Source organism: Anas platyrhynchos, chromosome 9, assembly GCF_047663525.1.
Source record: "Anas platyrhynchos isolate ZD024472 breed Pekin duck chromosome 9, IASCAAS_PekinDuck_T2T, whole genome shotgun sequence".
In the NCBI taxonomy this organism is placed as follows: domain Eukaryota; kingdom Metazoa; phylum Chordata; class Aves; order Anseriformes; family Anatidae; genus Anas; species Anas platyrhynchos.
In genome coordinates this window covers 8,183,279-8,206,044 of record NC_092595.1, presented here as the reverse complement: position 1 = coordinate 8,206,044, position 22,766 = coordinate 8,183,279, and the positions used below count along the sequence as shown (strand labels likewise).

The following is a 22,766-nucleotide window of genomic DNA, read 5'->3' as shown; positions in this document are numbered from 1 at the left end:
AAACAAAACAAATGTAAATCCTGAAAGAAAGAAAGAAAAAAAAAAAAAAGAAGAAGAAGAGGAAGAAGAAGAAAAAGAAAGAAAATAAATGAAAAGACACTGTAAAAGATCTCATCCACATGGTCCTGCAAGTTGTGGGGACAAACTCTGGGACAAACTTCTCCAGCCTGGCCCAGCGTCCCCGCAGCGGGAGCCCTGTGGGCAGGCTGCGTCCCGGCCCTGCTGCCGGCAGGGCTCAGCCCCACACACTCGTCCTGCCGGGAAGCTGAGCTCCAGGCACGGGGCTCCCCGTGCAATAAATGGCCGAGCCCATCTCCTGTGAACATTGCAAATGGGAAGGCAGAATTACGGCTCGCTGCGGCGCGCCCCCTCCCTCTGCACGCACAGGCGCACACGCACGTGCACATGCACATGTATACACACACACGCACACGTGTGCATGTGCACACACACGAGCACAGAGCACACGCATGCACATGTACATGAACACAGCCACACGTGAACACATGCACACACATGCACACACATGCATGCAGACACATTCACACACGCATACACACAGACATGCACACTCATATGCACTCGTGCATACTTGCACACACACTCACAAGCGGACTTGCACATTCAGAAACTCACAGACAATCCTACACACACTTGTACAAGCACACACACACTTGCACACACACATTCTTTCACACAGACACTTGCACACTCACAGCCTCACACTCACACGCCTCCTCTCGCACCCACACCCACCCCACTCTCACCCCATTACCCCCCCTGTCCCGGCTGCTGCCCCCCGTCCCCGGGGAGCTCCCGAAGCTCCCCCGGCCCCGCTGTGCCCTTGCCGCCGGCCGAAGGCAGCCCAGAGTCGGCCCGGGCCGATCTTCTTGTCTCTGCTCCGCGCCGCTCCGCGCTTGCACTGCCAGATTTGCAACTCCGAGATTTTCCATTTCTGTTTTTTTTTTTTTTTTTTTTTCTTCATTTTTTTTTTATCCCAAGTTTTTAAGCGAAAAAGCCCCCGCACTCACTTCAGCGCTGGACATCCTTGCCAAGTGAACTTGATTCCTCAAAAGCAAAATAGTAGCAAACTTCTTGCAATTCCCCGTGCCATCGTCAGAAAACTGGTTTTAATTACCAAAACTAAAATAGCGGTGGTGCTAACTAGCAGGCGATCAAACCGCAATCAAACTTCAATCTCTGAGCAGTTAGCTATAAACTGTCAGCAATTGAAAAGTAAACCTGGTGCACACAAAGGCTCTGTTTAATTTTCTTGTTGTAATGGCTCTAAATGAGGACCCCATCACTATGCAGTTAAGCGGTGTTGCTTGTCCCCCTGAGGCGCTGATCAGTTCTTTTTAATGTGAGAAAACTGGCAGCTCGAAGCCCGTCAATGGAGCTCCCACAACAAAAGTCCTGAAAAGCTGAATGAATTGGGTTTGTAATTACTGCTTCCCTCTCCCCCCTTGCAGCTTATCTCTTATTCATTCAACATATATTATTGTCACCTAATCGCACACTCCCAACATTTTTTTTTTTTTTAGTATCTACTACTGCGGACATGTTTGTTGTAGAAATTAAACAAAATAACCCTCCCTTCCCTCGTCTCTCCCCCCCCCCCAACAACAAAAATGTGGGAACGCCAGTGCCAGGCGCGGCTCGCTGCCGGCAAACACGCCCGGCAGCGGCTCCCCCGCCGGCCGAGAGCTTCCTCGGAAATCCCGTACGCACCAGAGCCCGCTGGAGCTTTTAATATTTGAGTTAGATCGGGCTTTAAATAAGTGAAGTGTATCTAATCACACCTATCAGTAATGGGCCTCTTGCCTTCAGTGGGACCTCCATTATATACTACTTAAAGCGCTCAGCTATCTACCTGCTACGCCGAGCCAGATAGACGGGGCTGCTGCACGTCGGAGGCGAGAAGGGATTAATCCTGAGCAACGACGCGCTGCTGCGGGGGTCCCCGCAAGCCTCGAGGGCTCCCACGGCCCCAGAGGTTGTCTCCGAGCAGAAAAAGAGGTTTTCGGCCAAGAAATGGCCGAGGGCAGGCGGCAGCCGTCCGCTCCGTCGCTGCCGGCCGGCGGCTGGTGCTGGGCTGCGGGCAGCGGCGCTCGCCGGGTCCCCACCGGCAGAAGCTGTCGGTTGCAGAAATCAGTCCGGCTATTACAACCAAATCTACTAACCGTCTAAATAATTAATTGAACCATTGCTCTTTGACCCTTGGAAAGTCCAGTAGGGACCCGTTTGTAGTAATAATACCCCCGAATGAGCCCTTGTCAAATATTCATTTAGTGGTTAATGTGAGCGATTTCCCCCTGGGACAGGCTGTAATACCAGCTTCCCAGCTTTGGCAAGAAACCCTGCTAATCTACCTCTCCAGTTCCGCAAAATATTTTAACACCCCAGTCTTTAAAAAACCGTAAAAAAACACACAGGGGAAACTATAATCTTATCCTCGGGTTCATTTCGGCTCTGTACAAGGTTAGCGAAATATTAACACTGACGCTCGTGAACCGAGCATCACCCCGACCATGGAGCACACAACAACTCACTAGAGGGAACCCAAAAGGGCTTCAATAACCAGCATAAAAACACATCCATGAGCTCTGCTACCCATCTCAGCTGCAAGAAACGACAGCCCAGTACAACGGCTTAGGTGTAAATGGGGTTACTTAATGGGTTGAATTTAAAATCAGCCGTGGACAATGGCGTTCTTCCAAGTAACACTTCAAAAAATCAAATCGTTCAGCTGGACTCGTAAAATGCTTGGGTTATCTTCTCTAAGCGCATAAATGGATGGATGGATGGATGGATGGATGGATGGATGGATGGATGGATGGAAGGAATCTGTCCAAGGGAGATCAGGTTTCAACAACATATATTTTACATCATACTCCGAAATCTAAGCTTAAACAAATTGCTCATATAAAAAGTTGCTGAATTCACTAAGCCTGAATATGTGGCTTAGTGCCTTTTGTTTAATTGTATTACCTCGCCTTCTCTATGCGAATTGTAAAAGGACCAACATTTCCAACTACCCCCCTCGAATATTTTAGTTAGCACTTCAAAAAGGGGCCAGGTTTTATTGCTGTTAATTGGCTAAGATTCCCCTTAAAAAATGGAATCGCGATATCGATTGGGCTTTTATTCCCACTTCTCTTTTCTCAGCGAGGCGAGCGGGAGCGGGGATGTGTGCTCGTTACCACGTGAATAATCCCTAGATGCATTACAAACGCCGCACAGCTCTGAAAAAAAAATATATTTTACTCGTTGCATTAATGTAAAAGAAACAAAAAGGTTGGGAATCTGTAATAAATGCTCTGCTGCCCAAGTACCGCGACGGCGCAGAAATAAAAAGGACAAAGGGAGCTTAACTACATAAACAGACAGTGAGCAAAACTCCACATCTCTTGGTCTGGCAATTTGAGTTTTCATCTGGACACCAGGCTTCAAGTAGGAAGGCCAGAACTGAGCCTAGGAAATAGCACTACCGAAAAAAAAAAAAAAAAAAAAAGCCAAGATGAGCCGGGTAACACTATTTGTGATTTTTTTTCCCTCCTTCCTTTCCCCTGAACTAAAGCACAATCCAGTGACCGACAAGAAATCCGAGCAAGAAAAACTGAGCAACACTTGCCCCCACTCCAGAGCTCCTGGTTTGTGCCTTGCCTAAGCGAACCATCGCATCCTTTTCTCTCCACGCACAACACACGATTAGCAGCAGACGCGACCAGTTTGCAATCACGGGGCCCCCACTCCCAGCTGATTGTGGTTTTTATTATTATTATTATTATTATCGCACCTCCTCACGCGTGTCTCCCAAAGGAACCCCCAGCCGCGTTAGCAACCCCAAATAAACGCTGGGGCTTTCGGGAGGGAGGGGGGAGCGAGGGGCTGCCACCGGGGCTGCCCCACCGTGCTGCCCACCGCCCCATGCCCGGCCGAGGCCGCAGCGCGGAGCGGCCCCTCGGCGATTGCGGTTGCAACTGTACAAAGTGAAACTCTACCTGGCACGGCTGGCGGTGCTCTCCTCCTATTTGGCGGGCGCCACCGCTTCTCTTTGGGGCTTGTGACCGGCTGCAGAGATTGTCCGAACTGGGGCTACACCGCGCTGGCAATTTAAGAAATAGGATTCAAGAAAGGGCTGTGATATAAGGTGAAAGTCTCTGGCATTCGATTTTTTTTTTTTTTTAATATATATATTTTTGGGGGGGGTTGTTCTGTTTGTTTGCTCCATTTTTGTCGGTTCTTACCTTTGCCCAGCCGAGCCCCCCCGCCCCCACCTCTCACCTCCTCCTGCGCTGCCCCGGAGCGAGGAGAGGAAAAGTTGAGCAAGTCCCGAACAAAGGCAGCGCTCAGCCCCCGGCAGCCTGGCCTCGGGGGGCCACGACAGGCAGCACCCCACGGGGGGGGGGATACGGAGGGGAGGATACACGGGGGGGGAGAAAGAAACCCTCCGGCTGATCGAGCCCTGCAGGCCGGGCCGCCGCGTCCCCCAGCCGCCGGCTCGGGCACGGCCCCGATGAAGGCAACAAGTGGCCACCGGCACCAGCACCGGCATCGCCACCGGCATCGCCACCGGCCCCGGGGGGCAGCGGGAGCCGAGCGGCCCCTGCCCCCCGGAGCATGGCCCGGGGACCTGGCGCGTCCCGCCTGCTGCACCTTCCCTCTCCCTTCGCTACCCACACAAATATTCACGCTCCTACATTTACAATGCTCGTTATTTCCAGTGCTCGGTTGGCCCCCGGGAGAGCTTCTGCCGCATGTATTATTAAAAACAAAAACAAAACCAAAAACAGCTTGCGTTGCAAAAATAAATCCAAGACTCAAGCGGAACTTCAGTGTCCATATGTCAAAAATTTATTTATCTCAAACTGTGCATAATGGAGTAAAAACTTAACTTGAATATGTACCTGTTATAAGGATGGTATTAGTTCAAATATATACATGGACTGTCGGCAGACTGATTTCAAATAATACAGAGCCGAATCTTTAAAATACAACTACGGAAAATGAGGAAAAAAAAAAAAAAAGAACTTAAAATATCATCACAATAAATTTACAGAAATATTACAAACCATAAGAAAATATTTCAAACACAGTAATTTCAGGTTGGTATTTTTCTTTTTTTTTTTTTTTTTCTTTTTTTTTTCTTTTCTTTGAACAGGATGAAGTCTGGAAACAAAAACTTATTATAAATTAACAAACGGCATGTGAACCTGCATGGCAATTTTTGCTTTTTAACAAGAAGTAAAAAATAAAATAAAATAAAATTTAGTACATCTAAACGTTTGCCCTTTTACAGCAAACCAAGCCCATGGTTCGCAAGTACTCGTCCTACCATTTTTGCCTTTTGTACAATTTCTAAAACAATTTAAATGTCCAAACGCTGTAAAATAATTTCCTCTCCTCTCGCAGCTGTTATAAATTCAGCTGCCAAAGCCACAATGCTCCAAGTAGACTCTATTTTTAAAAAATAATTGGCAAATTCTCGAGTTTGGTTTTTTTTTTCCTCTCTATATTACCAATGGACATTCTGATTGCCATGTTTATTTTGATAAATACTGTACAAAAGTTGCCTGCAAATATTAAAACATTTTCCTCTTCGCTCTTTGAGTCTAGCTCTAAATATTATTGGTAAAGACTTTTGCAAACTTTCTGCAAAGTTCCTACCGTTTTCACTAGAACTTTTTAAAAGTTTTGTGTAGTTGCTTCCCCTCCAAGCTCTATACAAGTTCCTCGTCGGTTTTATTTCTGCCCCCCCTCCCCCGCCCCCGGTTTTCTCTGTACAAAAATAGTCCAAAAAAAAAAAAAAAAAGTCCAGAATTTCTAATAAAAGTTTTTTTGTTTGTTTGTTTTGTTTAGTTTTCCTCCCCCCACCCCCCCCGCCCCTCCGCCCCCCCAGCCCCTTTGTCTTACATATGTGATAGAGGGAGTGTGCCATTAATGGCTGTGCCAGGAACAGGTGCACTCTGGTAGTGTTGGGACATATGAAGTCTGCTTGGGGCAGCTGGTTCTGGTACTTCAGCACCTGGTAGATACATGCTGATCATGTCCCGAAGGTCCCCAGCTTGGCAAGGAGCCCTTGAATGAGACGACGAGGTGACTACGGGGGGACTGGAGCTGGATTCCGTCTTGACCACCGAGCCCATGGAGCCCAGGGCCATGCCCGGGGTCCCTTGCTGGGAGTACGACATGCTGTAGGTAGGCGATCCGTTCATGTAAGTCTGCGAGCTGGTCATGGAGTTGTACTGCAGGGCGCTCACGTCGTAGCGGTGCATGGGCTGCATCTGCGCCGCGTTGTGCGCGTTCAAGCCCGGGTGCTGCGGGTAGCCGAGCTGCTCTTGCATCATCCCATAGCCTCCGTTGGTCCAGCCGTTCATGTGCGCGTAACTGTCCATCCTCTGGTTCACCCCAGCTCCCAAGGTGGCCCCAACCCCTACCCCAGTCGTCATGGTATTGGTGCCCGGTGCCAGTAAGCCCCCTGGCAACGTGTACTTATCCTTCTTCATCAGGGTCTTGGTTTTCCTCCGGGGTCGGTATTTATAATCCGGGTGCTCCTTCATGTGCAGAGCTCGGAGCCGCTTGGCTTCGTCAATGAAGGGTCTCTTTTCCGCCTCGGATAAAAGTTTCCACTCGGCCCCGAGCCGCTTGCTGATCTCGGAGTTGTGCATCTTCGGGTTCTCCTGGGCCATTTTCCGCCGCTGCCCGCGGGACCACACCATGAAGGCGTTCATGGGGCGCTTGACCCGGTCCGGGCTGTTCTTCTGGTTGTTGGCGGCCGAGTTGGAGTTGCCTGTGCCTCCCCCCGAAGTTTGCTGGGGGGCGGGAGGTTTCAGCTCGGTTTCCATCATGTTGTACATTCAAACTACTTTTGCCTGGAACCAGCCTTGAGCAGAGAAGCGAGGAGCAGCGGCAGCAAAGTCCCAAGCCGGACTTTTTTTTTTTTTTTTTCCTAGGGAGGGGTATGAAAGGGGGGAGGGGGACTCCCCAAAACCACACTTGGATCACGATCAGAATCTTCCTCTTCGCTGATGGATTAATAATGCTAATAACTGCTATTATTACCGCCGGAGCCTTGCTTTTAAAAAACTTCTTCTTCCTCCTTTTTCCCTTTTCTCTGCCTGCCTCTCTCTCTCTCTCTCTCTCTCCACCTCAGTCTTAAAGAGCCAGCAAACTACTTTACCCCCTTTTGCAAACACACACACTCTCTCTCTCTGCCTTGACAACTCCTGATACTTTTTTGAACAAGTTAATAGACAACCATCCATGTGATGGGGGCTTGTCAGGGAATAAATGTGTTCGCCCCGGCCAATCAGCGCTCGGCGGCTCCGCCACTGAGGACAAGTCTCTACCCCTGGTTTTGCATGAAACGGGGCGGGGGCTCGGAGCCGCCGGGACGGCTCGGCGGGGGGGGGCGGGCCCAGAGGCGGCCCAGGCAGCCACTGGGAAGCCTTTGTAGCTCCCCTTCCAGCAACAGGTCACACACGCCTTTTGGAGGAAGTGGGTAAACAGCATTGTTGCGACGTTTTTTTTTTTTTTTCCTATTTTTTTTTTTCTCCCCTTTCCCAAGTTGGTGTTGGCTTGAGGCTTGGAGAAGCCATGGGGGGAGCGCGGAGAGGGAACGGCCTCCCCCCAGCCTTCCCCCCCCCAGCCTCGGCCTCCCCTCGGCCCCCCACGCCCCGCTGCAGGCACCCCTCCGGGACCGGCGGGGTCCCGCATGGGCAACGCTCGCCCCACCCGTGGGGCCGGGGTCTCCCCACCCGTGGGGTGCTCGGAGGAGCGGAGCCCCCCGCCCGCTGCCTCCCCGCCGGGGAGCCGAGGCCGTTCCGCACAGCCCGGGGTGCGCCCCCTCCGTGCCCGCAGCACTGAGCCCTTCCTCTGGTCTCACGGTGCCGGGGAGACTCGGCACAATGGGGAGGGGACCCCAAAAGTCCCCCCGCGGAGCGCACACGGCGGGGCAGGGACCCGCGGCGGCCCAAGGCTGCCCCGCGCCCTTTGTGCGGGCGGCGCTGGGTGGGCGCGCCCGGCGGTACAAATAGGTAGTTTTGTTTCTCTTCTTGTCGCTACACGGGGCCGCACAAAGCCCCGGCTAAGTTTACTTCCACTCTCTTGTTGGGATCTTTGTTGCTAAAACGCACTTGACGACAAAGGAAGGAGGGGAAAAGAGGACGCCGAGCGGGGGGGAGCCGCACGCCGGCCCCGCTCTACCCACGCCGCCTCCTCCTCCTCCAACCCACCGGGGCCTGGGCTGCCCCTCCCGGAGGTGGGAGCCCCCCCGGGGGTGCGAGCAGCCCCCGGGCCGGGGGGCGAGGGGCAGGGGGCGCCCCGGGACCGGGCACCGCAGGCGGGGGCCGGGGCCGCGCCCGGGCGCCCCGCACGGTCCCAGCCGCGGCGCTGCGGCGCCCCCTGCCGGCCCCACCCGGCCCCGAGAGATGCCCGGGGGGGGGTAGGAGGGGGGTTGGGAAGGGCCCGAGTTATTACACCCCTTCCAAATCATCCTGCTGAACAACCTCCGTGCCATCTTTGCGTGTGGGGATTATGCAAATAAATCCTATCGGGTTTAATGCGTTTAATTCGGAGATAGGGATAGAGCCGGTAGATAAGTGATAGGTTAAAGCGGCGAAAAAAATAGGTGCAAATTACGAGATGAGGGATGTAAAGGGGTTCTGATTGTCCGGCCGCTCCTGAGGGCACGGCGACTATTTACTTTCGTATTGTTTATGCTCGGGTCGGCAGTTGATAACGCCATGCCAAATAACAATAATAAAATCTTAGGGATAATTAAATTGAAAAAAAAAAAAAAAGAGGGGGTGGGGTGGGTGGCTTTGGTGTTTGTTCAGCGTAATAAAGTGATACCGGAGGCTTGGTGGTGCACAGGCAGAGCGAGGCTCTGGCTCCGGCTGCTGCCGCGTGGGGTGCGCAGCGCGGGGACCCGCAGGAGCAGGGCGGCGGGGGCTGCGCTGTGCCCGCCGGGGGCCTTACGGGGCCTGGCCCCTTTCTAATTGCATTTATCCTCCGAATAAAGGCTGGGAAATGCCTACCAATTGTGTTATCGGGGAGTATTTACGGCTTTATTTTAATTAACCGTTTTAATTATCGATGCAATAAACTATCTATCCGGCGTGGATACATACTAACACGCCGTAGGAAAGAAGGTGAGGGCGAAAAAGGTCCTTTAGGGCATTTTCTGGCTTTCCTCTGGGGTGTGTGGGTTTGGGTATATGGACACACGGCCGGGGAAGCACGGACAGCCCGGGCTGCAGGCTGGAAAATAAGAAAGATGAAATGGTCCCCCGGTTTTCTGTATTAATGACAATAACAACAGCACTCTGCGGAAGAATATAGCCACGTTGAAAGGGAGGCCTGCGGAGGGATGGTTTAATCTGAGTGGATTTAAAAAATCGTTGCCTTTGGTATAATTTATGGAAATGAAAAGTGCTTACATTAAACAAATAGTCTGCAAATGTTCTCAGTGATGGGCTTTACGGCACATGCACTCTTATTTCCAGGTTATGAGTTTCTTTAAAGAAAATGAATGTTAACTACTTGGATTTTGTGTATTTATTGTTCTAATAACCGCCGATTTCTCTAAAAGCCCTGAGGATACAACCTATCGTGTTAACTGTATCGGAAAGAATATACACATTTTCATATTATTTTTTTCTGAACCTGCTAGTAACCAATCTAAAGCAAACTATTAAGCAGTCTTGTGGAGATGGAAGATTGCAGCTCCATTTTTTGTCCTTAGCTGCAAATAGAGGTTTAACTTGCAGTAATTAGGTGAGAACTAGCCAAGCATCTTACTATTATGATGCTTGTTAAAAACGCTTCTTTTCTGCATCTGCATTTGAGTGTGTTCCCCTCCACTCTTAATCTTCTTATGGAAATGAAGGCGAACGGCAGGGAACCTGCAGAGACTTAGAGAATGTCCTTGTTAACTGGAATTTCTCAGCATTGCTAATTAGCAGAGTTTGACGACCACCAGTATTGGGGAAAGCTCTGTTTAGCCACTCACAAACCCTTCCGAGGAAGAGCAGACTAATTTTATTTTGTAATTAAAATCTGAAAAGGGCCCTATTTGACAGTTAGGGCTATGAGAGTTTTATCTCCCTGTGAAATAATTACTGCCTTGATAACTCAATTTTCTGCAAAATGTCAACTGTGAGCTCCAAAAGTTTTAATTTCATTACGTTTAAAAAAATTCAGAAGACGAAAACGCGCAGAGAAATTTCCTCCCCCCCCACCCCCCCGCAGCAGCTCAGGAGCTGAAGTTCGCCCAGGACGTTTCGGCACACGAAGCCAAAGCCAAATTTCCCATCCCTGGGGAATTTCAGAAATCACACCGTGGGTTTGTGCTACTCTCCCGTGACAAACGTGGGGATAAACACCTTCCAATGCCAATAATAATAATAATAATGAAAATCGAGTGAGTACGGAGCCCCTTTTCCAGCCCCTGTCCTTTCCGCAGTGGCAGAAGCGCCCCATTTGCTCAGCCAAAGCAAGCTGGCACAGCGACGGGCGCAGACCTAGCGACAACCTTGGGCACCAGCAAAAAAAATAAATTAATTTAAAAAAAAAAGGGACACCAAAAAAAATACCAAAGCACAAGCTCAAATAAACTTCACGAGTTCCAAGTTCGCGGGGCCGAGGGGCAGGGCCGGCCCCGGACCCCAGCGGGGCTCCTGCGCCCCCCGCCCGGCGGCCCGGGGCCACCCCTCTCGGCGGGGCCCGAGGGGCAGGGGCGGCCGCTCGGGGAGTCCTGGGGACCCGAGCCGCTGGGGCAAGCGTAATCCACTCTGCTTGCGTTCGGGATATATTTTTTTATTATTATTTAAAACGGTTTAATCTGCTTTTTGTCCCTGCCTGTCCAGCAAGTAGCCCGATTGTCGCTCTCAGAAGTGGCATTACACGTACAAGCGGTCGAGGGGGGCGAGGCACCACCGCCGCATCCAGCCCCAGTTTCGCCCAATAATTTCCCTCAAGGGCTCTGAGGACCCTTGAAAGCTGGGGAATGCGGAGGGAGCTCCGCGACCCCTTTCATCCTCCTTCTCCCTAAGGCAGCCGCGGGGCGAGCACACGTGCGGCAGGGCGGCAGCGCACGGCCCCGCTGCTCCCGGGGATGCCCGGGGATGCTCGGGGGACCGGCGGGGACCGGGGGTGACTGACGGGGACCGAAGGGGACCGAAAGGTGCCGGCGGGAAGCGGTGTGCCCTCCGAGCGGCCCCTCTGCCACCTCCCCGCCCAGCGACTGCCGCCTGCATGGGCTTTCTGCTGCTGTTTTTTCAGGGCGTTAAAAAATAAAAATAACAAACAAACAAAAAAAGATTTTAAAAAGGAAGAAAAAAAAAAAAGAAAAGAAAAAAAGAAGGAAAAAAATGATAGCGAGGTTAAAAAAGAAAAATAACAACCGGCTCCACCTTTCTTCAGTGCTGTGAGAAGCGAAATTAATAATAATAATAATAATCATAATAAACCTCGGATGCTGGGACGAGTTTCTCGTACGCAATAAACAGCAGAACAGCCGACTGACATGCACACACAGCACCTCTCAAAGTCGCTTTCAAAAGGCTTCTCAATAAACGGAGAAGCCGTTTGTCCAAACACGCTTCCAGGACTCTTCATAAATAGCCAACAGCCTCCTCAAACTCTGCGATTTTTCCCTGCTTCTGAAATACCACTCTCTGGACCTCCTTCCCAGAGGAGAGCAGAATGGAAGCCGTTATTTTTTCTTACATGACCTTAAAAATAAAACAGAAAATGAAGCACCAGTGGCGAGGATAAACTCGGGAATTACTGCACAACATAACAGGGTGAAATTACAGTTGGAAGTAGGCCCTTTGCCGGGGAGGCAACCCCCTTGAGCAGGATCCTTTTTGGCAGTCTATTTAAAGTTATCTTTCCTTCCTAGTTTCATAAGAACAAATGAGTTTTCTTTTCCCATTGTAGTTGAATGAACTCATGTATATTAAACACAAAACCCCTCCTGAAGAACGCTAACTGCTTTGCTTAAACCCACAAAGGCACGAAAATCCAGAATTGAAGGTTTCCAATTCCTGAGTAAGTCCCCTTAACTCTCTCAGGCTCACAGGAGAGAGAGGTTGGGACATTTTCTGAAAGTTTTAATGCCTGGAAGGTGCTATCTTAAACAGAAACGTGTCTTTTGCTAAAGCTGAGGTTCCTATTTTCTTTCTCTCGTTCCCCCTCACCACCTTTGTATTGACTTAAGAAAAAAAAAAATGGTGTTAAAATGGGTCTGTTCATGGGATCACACGTGTCGCCCTAATCAAATGAAGTCCTTTTTGGCCCCAGAGCAGTTTTGATGGAATTATTCCGGCTCCTCCATTGAATTCACAACGTTTCCCAAAGAAGCTCTCGCACTTTCAATGGGAACGCCTGAGACAGAGCCTGGGGTGCTTCAAGGTTGCTCCTCTCCCCAGCGCACCTCAAATCCTGGAATCCCGAGGCATGGCTTGAAAAATACATTAAAAAAAAATACAGAAAAAGAAGAAAAAAAAACCAATCCCATTCCAGCGATCCTCAGATCACTGACACGATCGCCCATAATGGAGCCAAGACGGTGACTTTTATCTCGCTGTTCCTCATAGTCCTTAATTTGGAGCTCATTGACAGGACAGCCGGTAATGACACTTTCAGAACTGTTATGGTCTGGAGTGACAATCTCTCCATCTCGCCCATGGTTTATTGACACCATGGGCTCATTGTGTCAACTTAGGCTTGTGATTTCAGAATTCTCCAGTGACGGGCTCGTTGTGGGGATTTTAATTCAAATTATAGACTAGCTGTCTATACTGTGAATTCATATTTAGACGGCGCTTAATCGGAGCAGAGAGACGGCGCTATAAATAATACCACCACCACTTCCCATGTGTCTATCTACGGTCCTTCACCCAAGGATGACCTAAGGGAGCTCGAGAGGGAGCTGGGGGTGCCTCATAGGATGCTCCCAGCATCCTGCATCCTGCGCCCGGCCATAGGCCAAGGACGCGTGTGAGCCCCGCGGGGACAGGGCAAGTTTTGGGGGCGCAGGAAGACCTGTCCCCCTCGGGGCTGGGACAAGGGGGGTCGCAGCCCTCTCTACTTGGACATCCTGGGGGAGCGTGGCTTCTTCCCCCGCTTCCGCCTGAGAAAAGCGGGGCGAAGAGGGGCACCGGGGGTGCCAGTCCCTTGGCTCCCCGTGCCCAGGCAGCGCTGCCGGAGGAGGGTGCTCGCAGCACCCAGGTGCCACAGAGGGGCGGGGGGGGGGAGAAGGGGGAGGGAAGGAGGGAAAAAGTGGGAAAAGCCGCCCCGAAAACTGGTATTTAAGGTCGCTTTTCGGGTTTCTTTCTTCGAGTCTCCCCTTCCGCTGCTCTGGAGAGAGAGCTGTGGGAAATAGCGGCATCCAAAAATCTCTCCTTCCAAAAGACCGAAGTAAGCTGCAGATGCACCTTTCCCCCGACTGGAAAAGAGCGAGAAAGAGCCCGGGGCTGTCCCCCCCAACCCCCACCCCGCTGCCAGGTGTCTGCCCCACCGGGCCGCGGCCCCCGCTCTCCTCCCGTGGGTGCCGTCGGGCTGCGAACCCAGCCCCGAAAAAAGGCGCATTTTGGTTAAAGTCGTCACTCGAGAGCTTCGACTTTCCGTGCCAGCTTCTACCCTTGTTAAGGGGGGTTTACGACCCGTTTATAGCCCCCCTCACAACTGTTGTTCCTAAGGGGAGCACCAACTGCACCGCTCCTGGATCTGGGTTAATCATTCACGCTTCGGCAGGAGTCACTGCGGTTTTGTGCAGTGTCTTCTGACGTGAAAACGGGTGTACCAACCGCTCTGTATTTTGTCCGTTTCCTGTAGTAATTGACATATAATATCTCTGTTTATAGCTCGTTTGACAGATCTATACAGATGTATATTTTTGCTTAATTTCGGAGTTATATATACCAACCCATGCCAACTAAAGAAACAGTAAAGGAAATCTGGGAATTCCGTTGTGCAGGAAATCTGTGCAGGGCTTTTGCTATTATTTATAGAAAATGCTATGTCTTTAGTTTGGGCGCTCTTACTACAGAATTGCCTTATTAAGAGTCTCAAGCGGAGATCAAACCTAGAGAATGGGGAAAGTCTACTCAGCGCGACAAACAATCCTTAAAAAACGCTGTTCGTATAATTTCCAAAGTGAAAAAGTTTATTGTGAGACCCACAGCCATGGGATTCATTTAATAGAAAAATTGCGGCGCTATGACTTGCGACCAGGCTATCAACAGGAGATACAAAATAACCCCAATTTAGCAGAAATAATTTGGTTTCCATTAGCGTTTCTGCTCGCACGCAAGACGCACAAAGTGGGTTCGGCGTTACTGCAACGCGCGGACTCAGCCGCTAAATGCTCTCCTCGGAGCTGTGCAGGTGCCTCCGAAATAATTCACCTAAATCACCTCAAAAGTTGGTGACAACGCAGCAGTTCATGTATTTTGGCTAATCGATTTATATCAACCGGCTTTCTTTCTAATCTGTCAACTCAGTAGGAAGACAAACCTCACTCCAAGCGTCCACTCCAGACAAGGCTTCTTATTTTTCCAGGAATTTGGGGGAGGGGGGGGGGTTATTTTGCTCTTTTTGTTGGGGAGGCGGGGGGAAACGACTTACAGCTCCGCGTTTCCACACATGCCATTTTACACGTTTTTTCCCCTAACGAAACGGAAACGTTCCCTCTGCTCACAAGCAGCACCTGTCAGTGCCGACTCCTTTAGGACCCCTTGGGATGCAAACACCAACCCAAGCCTCCGGCAGGCTGGAATTTATCCTGGCCGCACCGGCACGCCGGAGCTGGGGAGGAGGAAAAGGCCACCCTCATTTTTAATTTTCAGCCCTATGCTGCCAAGACCCACGTTGGTCTTTGCACGCCGGCCGGCCAGCAGAGCACAAGCGGTCCCGCAGCAGCAGCCCTGTTCCTCGGAGAGCAAAAGGCACGGCCATTTCTGCCGGGCCTTCCCCAACAGGGCGCAGCTACAGCCCGGTGGCATCTTCCCCGTGTCTGTCCGTTCGCCCTCAAAGCGAGCAGCTCGGGCAGGAGACTGATCCCTTGCTCTCTGCGCTGGGCTTTTTTCGGGGTTTGCCTTACGAAGCCCAGCGGCTCGGCGACACCGCCGGGCACCGCTCCTCGCCCGGTGCCGCGCTCCCCGCGCTGGTTTGCGCCGCGCAAGTTCCGCGGGCAGCGGCGGCTCCGGGCGCTGCCGACAGGGGGAGCTGCCAGCCGCCCGCCGCGGCCCCGGAAGGGGGGGAGCCCGGAGCTTAGCGGGGTCGAGTACAGATCTTCAGTCTTGGGGGATAAAAAGAGATTAAAGGCTAAATTCTTTTTTTTTTTTTTTTTTTTTTTTTGTATCAATTTTAACCAACTACGAAAACGTAGAGCTTTTTATCCTTTGATGTTTCCCCAGAAAGAAACTGTTATATATCGGTCGTGAAATTACATCGCTTCGGAGCCAGCGCGGAGTGGTAAAATAATTTAATTAAAAATAATAATAATATGAGGACCCGAGCTTCCGCAGAGGCACTTCAAGGCTGACACATGCCCCTCCGTCTCCCCTCTCCCCGGCTCTCCCAGGGTTCGCCGGCTTGTTCGATGGGAACAATTAGGAGCGGCACCGACCCCCGGCAGCCTGGGGCTCGGCTCCCCGTGCGCCCCGGGCTGCGCCCCCCTTTCCCCGCGGGGCCGGCTCCGCAGAGGCGGGGTGCTGCACAAAGGCCCGCCGCTAAAACCAGGCAGCAGCCGCCGGTCTTTTACCATATTAAGCATAAATCAAATTGTAACCGGCTACCCACTTTCCCCCTACTACAAAAACTCTTCACCTGTATTTAAATAGCACGTCTTTAATTACAGCAGTTGGGGATGTATGAGGCTGAAATGAAATTAGCAGTCATTACCAGTCCTTTAACTCTGTGGTGCTTTTGATCAGCACTAAATTAGCTTTCCAGTCCTAACAAAGGCTCTATAGCAAGCAGTGGGCTGTAAATAAGACAGCTCGACCTGCCCTCAACACCTTTTCTCTTGTCAATCACAGCTCTATCATTCAGCCCAAGATTAACCTTTATCTACCAAATTCTTACCCCCCAAAAAAGAGGAGGGGGAGAAGAGGGGGGGAAAATCCAACCTCAACTTTGCTAACTGTAACTAAAAAGAGCTTCCCTTTAAATGGCATTATAACGAGCCCAAACGTCAAAATCGATCTTCCCCAGCCCAAATTGCGGTGCGTCAGGAGGCAGCGTTAGCCCGCGGCAGTCACACGCCGCGATTTATTCGCAACTTCCCCGGGCACGGCCCCTTCGCCCCGCGTCTCCCCTCGGGCCGGACCCCCCCTTGCCAGCCCAGGAGCCGCCGGGGGGGCGATGTCCGCGGCCGCCCCGCTCTTCCCGGGCGAGCCTGGGGAGGCGGGGAGCGGGCGGGTGCGGGTTGCGCGGCGCGCAGCCGGCAGGGGGCGCCAGAGCGCGGGCGTTGCGCGGGCGTTGCGCGGGCGTTGCGCCAGCGCTGCGCGCCGCTGCGCGCCCAGGTGAGCCCCGGCCGGGCGGCAGCCCCCAGCCCGCAGCCGCCCCCGCGGAGCGCCCCCAGCCGCAGGAACCTTGCGGGGGCAGCGGGATCAGCACTGCGCAGGATGGGGGCACCGCGCAGGATGGGCACCGCGCGGAATGGGGGCACCGCGCGGGATGGGGGCACCGCGCAGGGTGGGCACCGCGGTGCCGGCCCTTCTCCGCGGCTCTTCCCGCGGGGTAACCGCGGCCCCGGTTGAAGCAGTGAGAGCCGGGGCAAGGGGCAGGCTCGGGGAGGCACCGCTCCTGCCCGGAGCTCCGCTCGCCAAGCGGCTGCCGCTGAAAGTCGGTGAAAGCAGAAGCCGCCCGGCGCGCACCGGTCCCCGAGTTTCACGCTCGCCAGCTCGGAGCGGCGGGTCGTAGGTGGGAGCCGGGTTTCTCGATCGCTTTAAAGGTCACGGGGGAGGAGGGGGGAAAAAGTGTGAATGTCAAAGTTGGGCTGCAGCTACTTACATGTCCGTGCCAGAGCAGGGTGGTGGCTAGTTAGCAGTTTGATTGGCAGCTTACAGCGAAAGTCCGCGCGGACTCCTGAGCCCGAGGCAGCCCCGGGGCTTCGAGCACTTTTCACCGGACAGAGGCAGCTGAAGGAAGCTCGCACGTCCCCTTCTCCTCTCCTCTCCTCCTCCATCCAGGACGGAGAATGAATCCATTTCGGTTTTTCTTCCCCCGGCTCTCCTTCCGTTTGCCTACACATCCTCCAAGTCCTAGCCCTAGCTTTTAACTGCAGTCCCTGGAACAAGAGGGGAAAAAATCGTTTATGGCTTAAAAAATCCAAATGGCTGATTCTGTGTGTGTGTTATAAGAATGCACCCACAACAACAAAAAAGTCACTTCTCTGTCCCCCACCGTACAGCAGAAGAATAATAAAAAAGCTTTATATTTTTGCAGTGGGTATTCAAAGATAATTTGATGCCATTGTTTCTGCTACAGATGGTTCTTTTTAATACAATAACACTGCTCTTTGTGCATACTACACACAATAAAAATCGAAAGCGTTCTCCTGAATAACCATTTTGTTCTCGCTTGTATACAGGCCAACAAAAGCTGCCGTGAGGTAATGGGTTCTGTTTATTGAAGCCATAGAATAGAGGTTTGATAAAGATTTTTGTATATAGGGGGGAAAAATTAAAATAAAGACCTTGCAAGGTCGAGCTGATCTCCGCGTATTTATTACTACTGAAATATTTTATCAATATATTTCTTTGAGTTGCAGCTGCAGGGTTCCCTCCTCCCCTCCCCCCGCGCCCCAGCCTTAATCGGCCCAAACATCTGTTTCTTTGAATTTGGGGAGATCTGCGGTCGGAGCCAGACCTAAAAACCTAGGCTTTGGGAGCGAGCGGGGCACCGCGGCTCCGAGGCGAAGGCAAGGAGCGCTGGAGAAGCGAGCCAGAGGAGACCCTCCCGTGCGGTGTCTGCGCCTATCTTTGTGCGCGCCGCTTCGCAGCCCGCTGCCCGCATGCACACACGCACACAAAGGCGCAAAGCGGGGCGAAGGGCCCCAGGGACCGGCCCCAGGGATTTCCCGGCGTGTGAACACGGGCGGGTCCCTGCGCCCCCGCAGCGCGCAGCCCCCGCGACCGGGGCGCGCCGCAGCCAAAGTCGGTGCCCAGCGCTCGAAGCGTCCCCGCAGGTCGGGGGCGTCGCTGCCCCTCACCGCAGCGCCCGGGCTTCAGCCTGGGGAGCAAGCCCCGAGCCTGCCAGGGTGCCCCGGGCTGCGGCAGAGTTGTGGCGCGTTGCTAACTTTCTGCCGAGTCATGAATAAATTAGCACCGCTCAAAGGGAAGGGTGCGCTGGGAGCAAGGACCGGGAGGCGCAGCTATTTCTGTGCTGGAAATTGTTCCGCGGGTCAAAAATTGCGCGGCCGAAAGTCTCCCCGGTACCTAGGGTTGAATCTGGTTGCGGCTGTAGCAACTGGAAGAGAGCCCTAAAGCAAAAGAAAGTGCTTAGACAATAGGGCGCTGCGGGAAGTTGTTAGTCACTGCCTGTGTTTGTCTACCTTTCTATAGGAATTAATGCCACAGTTCTCCGTGCCTCTGTAGCCGGGACTGACAGTAATCCACCTCTGTGACTTCTGCCCTTTGTGTTTTCACAAAACTCGGCTCACTTGTAGCACGACAACAGCACGGAATAATGACTTTAACCTTCAAACATTCTTTAATTAGCTTTTTCAGCAAACTAAAAGATGCTCAAATGAGCCCTTTGACAAAAACTGACCCGCGCCTTCAAATTCTACTTTCACTTTTGGGACTAAGACGTTATTGGTTCACAACTCGTCTGAAGTCATCTAATAAGGGATTATTTAGGAACTATTACCCACACGCCAATTAAAGCCTCTCCGATGAAATTCGGGAGACAAAGATAAGCATCAAAACGGAAAATTAAACTATTTGCACATGGCTTGTTTTTCAACAACCCATTTTCTATCTCAGGATAAACATCTTCGCGCCGACTCGCCCCGCTGGAGCGGGGAGGGTGCGGGGAGCCTCGGCGAGGCTCCTCGGAGCCCCCCGACCCCTCCGACCCCCGACGGCAGCCGCCGGCCCCCAACCCTACAAGCTCGGCACAGGGGGGCTGCGCTCCCAGGGTGCGGGGGCTCCTTCCCTTGCCAGGCTCCTCGCCAAGAGCCGCATGCGGGGAGGGTGGCGGAGCTCACCTCCACCTGCGGGGCTCAAGCAAACTCCGGTCATTTTGCAATAGCCTCTAAACGCAAAGGAGAAAAAAATAATGAAATCGGGGGCAAAAAAGATCCAACCGTGTCAAAGTTGAAATCGTGCAAGTGCTTTCCTAAACTGGTGACACTGGGGAAGAAAGTACCGCTCCTCCTGAGGAGATATTTTATTACTCACAGCAGTGAAGGAAAGGGATTAGTAGAAAATACGCATTTTGCTACCTATAGAGGTTCTTTGGGTTAAATGTGAACCAGACTATGAACAGTTTAATACGGACTTAGGAAGGAAAGATGATTTTCTTTTTTTTTTTTTCCCCCAGACAAAGCATCCCGATGGCTCAGAAATTTTACGTCGTTCTTAACCGCTGTATACAAATCTTGGGGAGAATTTCCAGGCAAATTACAGCAGCATCCTACAGCAAGCTGACAAAGAGATTCCAGGAATGCCACGCATCTAGGAGGGAAATACGAATCCTTCTCTTTAGCTTGAAGCACGAAATTGGCTTAAAGCTCATTTTGCAGATAGCCGGAAACGAAATCATCAGTGCGTGGGACCGTCTGGCTGCAACTTTCTAACGCGCTGTATCAATGGTTAAGACTTTCTAGAGGAGGGGAAAAAAAAAAAAGAAAAAGAAAGAAAAAAAAAAGCGTGAACCACAGGTTGGAAGGGCTCTAAAAAAAACTTGCATCTCAACTCGCATTTTTCGCTTTGCCCCGCAGAGGGAAAAACGAAACGCACGGGCACTGATGTACTTAAGGCTGTGTCCCGAAAGAGGTCCCACGGGATGGGAAATTGAGCGTCCCAGACTTTGGTATTCACAAGTAATTTCAGACTCGGGCGGAAAAAAAAATCTGCACCTAACAGTGCAGATAAAATATGAGATCTCTCTAAATCTGCAAGCGAGATCTACACCTCTACATCGGCAATCCAAACAGAAAAGCCCCGTAAGGAGTTTGCCAAGAAGCGCTCTCTCGTAGAGGGGCTGAGTGCAAGACCCCCAGCTGTGCCCCAGTACAAATCATTCTCGAACCTGGGGGCTCCCACCCAGGGGTAAGCACTGGCCCTGCTCCAGCCGAGAGCAAAAGCCAGGCTGCTGCCGGCGCTCCTCGCCCCTGCCAGCAGCTCCGCGCTCGCTGCCCGGGCTGTGGCACACGGAGCCCCCCTCCGGCCGCCCCGCGGTCCCCAGCCCTCCTCCCACTGCCCACGCGGGACCGGAGCCCCGAGGGACCCCCCCGGCCCCGGAGGGAAGCTGCGGCTCCGCGCCCCACTCCGCCCGCGCGGGGGATGCTCCTAAGTTCTCAGCTCGCTTCCATTTCAACTAATTAGGCTTTTCTAGCCCAAAAGCCACGGGTGTGGATTCTGGTGTGCTGGGAGTCCGCAAAGAGATCATACAGTCCTTGGAAAGGTTAGAGAGGCATCCCACCACCTCTCAGTGTTAGGGGAACATTTGTGAAACCTCGATAGATTTTTTTTTTAATTATTATTATTATTTTTTAATTGTCCTGGGACATGATGGTAAAATCTCCAGTTAATTGAAAGCAAAGAGCACTCACTTTGCAAAAGCGGCTCATGAGGAGCTGCAGGTCTGCACAGCATGCAGGCCTTTCACTGTACATAAATGGATGTATGAACTTCACACGTCTCCTAAAATTGAAGAATATTCAACTTTTTTTTTTTTCATGATTGCTGTAAGAGACCTGTTCATTTATTGCTTCAACATTTGCTGCAATATTTTTGCTGCCAATTGCAATGGATTGCTGCACTGCCAAATATGCCTTTACTGAAGGATGACCACATGGTAAAGGATGCATTTCTCCTGGAAAAGGAAAGTATAGAGCTAGTAATATCCTGTCAGCATTTTGTCCATGTATCTCTAGGATTTGATACCTTCCTTTATTCAATTCTTTAGATTACAACTTTCTCTGGAGTTGGACTTCTTTTACACGCTAAGATGAATTTTTCGAAGAAGTTAAACTTCTTTGCTACAGTTAGTTAATTAATTCCTGGGTATGTTACATCTGTGTTACAGACATTGATTCTGAAAATCTTTTGGCAAATAACAACAGTAATTTAAAACAATTTACAGACAATGTGCATATATGTGCACACAAAAAGTAATACTTCACATACCCATGCACATATTATGCACTATATGCATGCCAGCATACAATCTAATGCCTGACACAAATACATGGCATGTAATCCCGGGCATTTACAGAACCCTGAGACCCCTTTCTATGCACACACTTCCACACATGCACATGGAGTATGAATGCATTCTTACATCTTAAATGATGAGAGAAATATCATTCTGAATGCTAATTCCTGATTATGTTACTGGGGAGCAAGATGGCAATCCACAAATCACCTCAACAGTTCTGTTTCCATTCATGTTTCCTGTTGCTGTTAGCAGCCTGGAACTAGAAGGGAGAAAGCTCATCTTGGATGGAGGCTCCCGGCAAAGTCCGGAGAGCACTTCACCGGCAATGTTCTGCCTGGCACTTGTTTGTAATCAATCACTTAAGATGCAACGTGAATTTGGAGAGGTTATTTTTTTTTTTTCTGTGGTTTCTGTATGTTTTCAGGTACTCCATCATCATCACCACCTCAGCACAGTAACACCTGCTGACCTTTAGCCCCTACCCCATAACCTGCTGCATGCAGTGACTTAGAGACTTAGTGACTTTATGAGGGATATTCAACTTGCTTAGACAAAAGTTAGAGAAAAAAAAACAGATTTAGAGAAACCCTTGCAAAAAGCCATTTTAGGACTCAAGATGGCAATCAGGGTCCAGAGTGGATCACAACACACTGTGCTCAATACTTCTTCTGAACAACATGGGCATGAAGTAGGAATCCTTTTACACAACTTGAAACCCTGCACCAGTATTACAGAGGAGCAGCTCCAATGTTCCCGATGGGTCAAAAATCCAGGTTACACAGCTATATGAAAAAAAAGCATTAATACATGATAATATGCAGAAATGAGGGATATCTATTTGCAGCAGGAAAAGGGCAAACAACTCATACTGTATCTGGCACAGAATTAAAAAGTGTACAACGGATTAGATATCAACCACTTCTATCAAATCCAAGGCCCAGGAACCTAGGGGGAGGGAAATGCGTAAAAGCAGATGTTTAGAAGGTAGAACACCCCAATTAACCTCATTATCTTTTACAAAACTGTACTATTAATATTCTGAGGTTTTCAAATTACTGTTGTTGTTGAAGAGAATCTGTTGACTATAGCATGTGTTTTGCTGTAGTCTCCCAAATCAGCATTGCCCTTCTTAAGGTCAGGGGAATGTATCTTAAAACATTCATATATTTAAGAAATATGTATTGTTATTTTAATAGGCACTGTGGATAGTTTAATTTGTATCTGTATTAAATTAAACATATGGTGAACAGGGTATAATAGATTTTCTATAATTTAGCTGCCAATGTGGCAACAGAAGCCAGTTACTCTCACCAGCAGACTTGTCAGTGGTTTGTTTACTAGCTTATTTGAATTAAAATAAA

General features: G+C 50.9%; 2 protein-coding genes across 8 annotated transcripts in view; both read right to left on the bottom strand.

The window, feature by feature from the left end:
• Positions 1-22,766, bottom strand: part of LOC110353632 (SRY-box transcription factor 2) — a 269,422-nt gene that overhangs the window by 16,578 nt on the left and 230,078 nt on the right. For all 7 annotated transcript variants that reach the window (XR_011811542.1, XR_011811541.1, XR_011811543.1 and 4 more), the window contains one exon: positions 17,029-17,305. Coding sequence is in view for 1 of the 7 variants with exons in the window: in XM_072042726.1 (XP_071898827.1) it covers positions 17,029-17,305 (277 nt within the window). In the remaining 6 variants the exon portion in view is untranslated. The remainder of the gene's footprint in view (positions 1-17,028; positions 17,306-22,766) is intronic.
• SOX2 (SRY-box transcription factor 2) lies at positions 5,913-7,282 on the bottom strand. Its single transcript, XM_072042725.1, has one exon. It carries the CDS (start codon positions 6,858-6,860, stop codon positions 5,913-5,915), a length of 948 nt encoding a protein of 315 aa, XP_071898826.1. The 5' UTR covers positions 6,861-7,282.

Bases quoted from the DNA above. Each gene is read 5' to 3' on its own strand.
- SOX2 (XM_072042725.1), bottom strand. From the start codon at position 6,860: ATGTACAACATGATGGAAACCGAGCTGAAACCTCCCGCCCCCCAGCAA.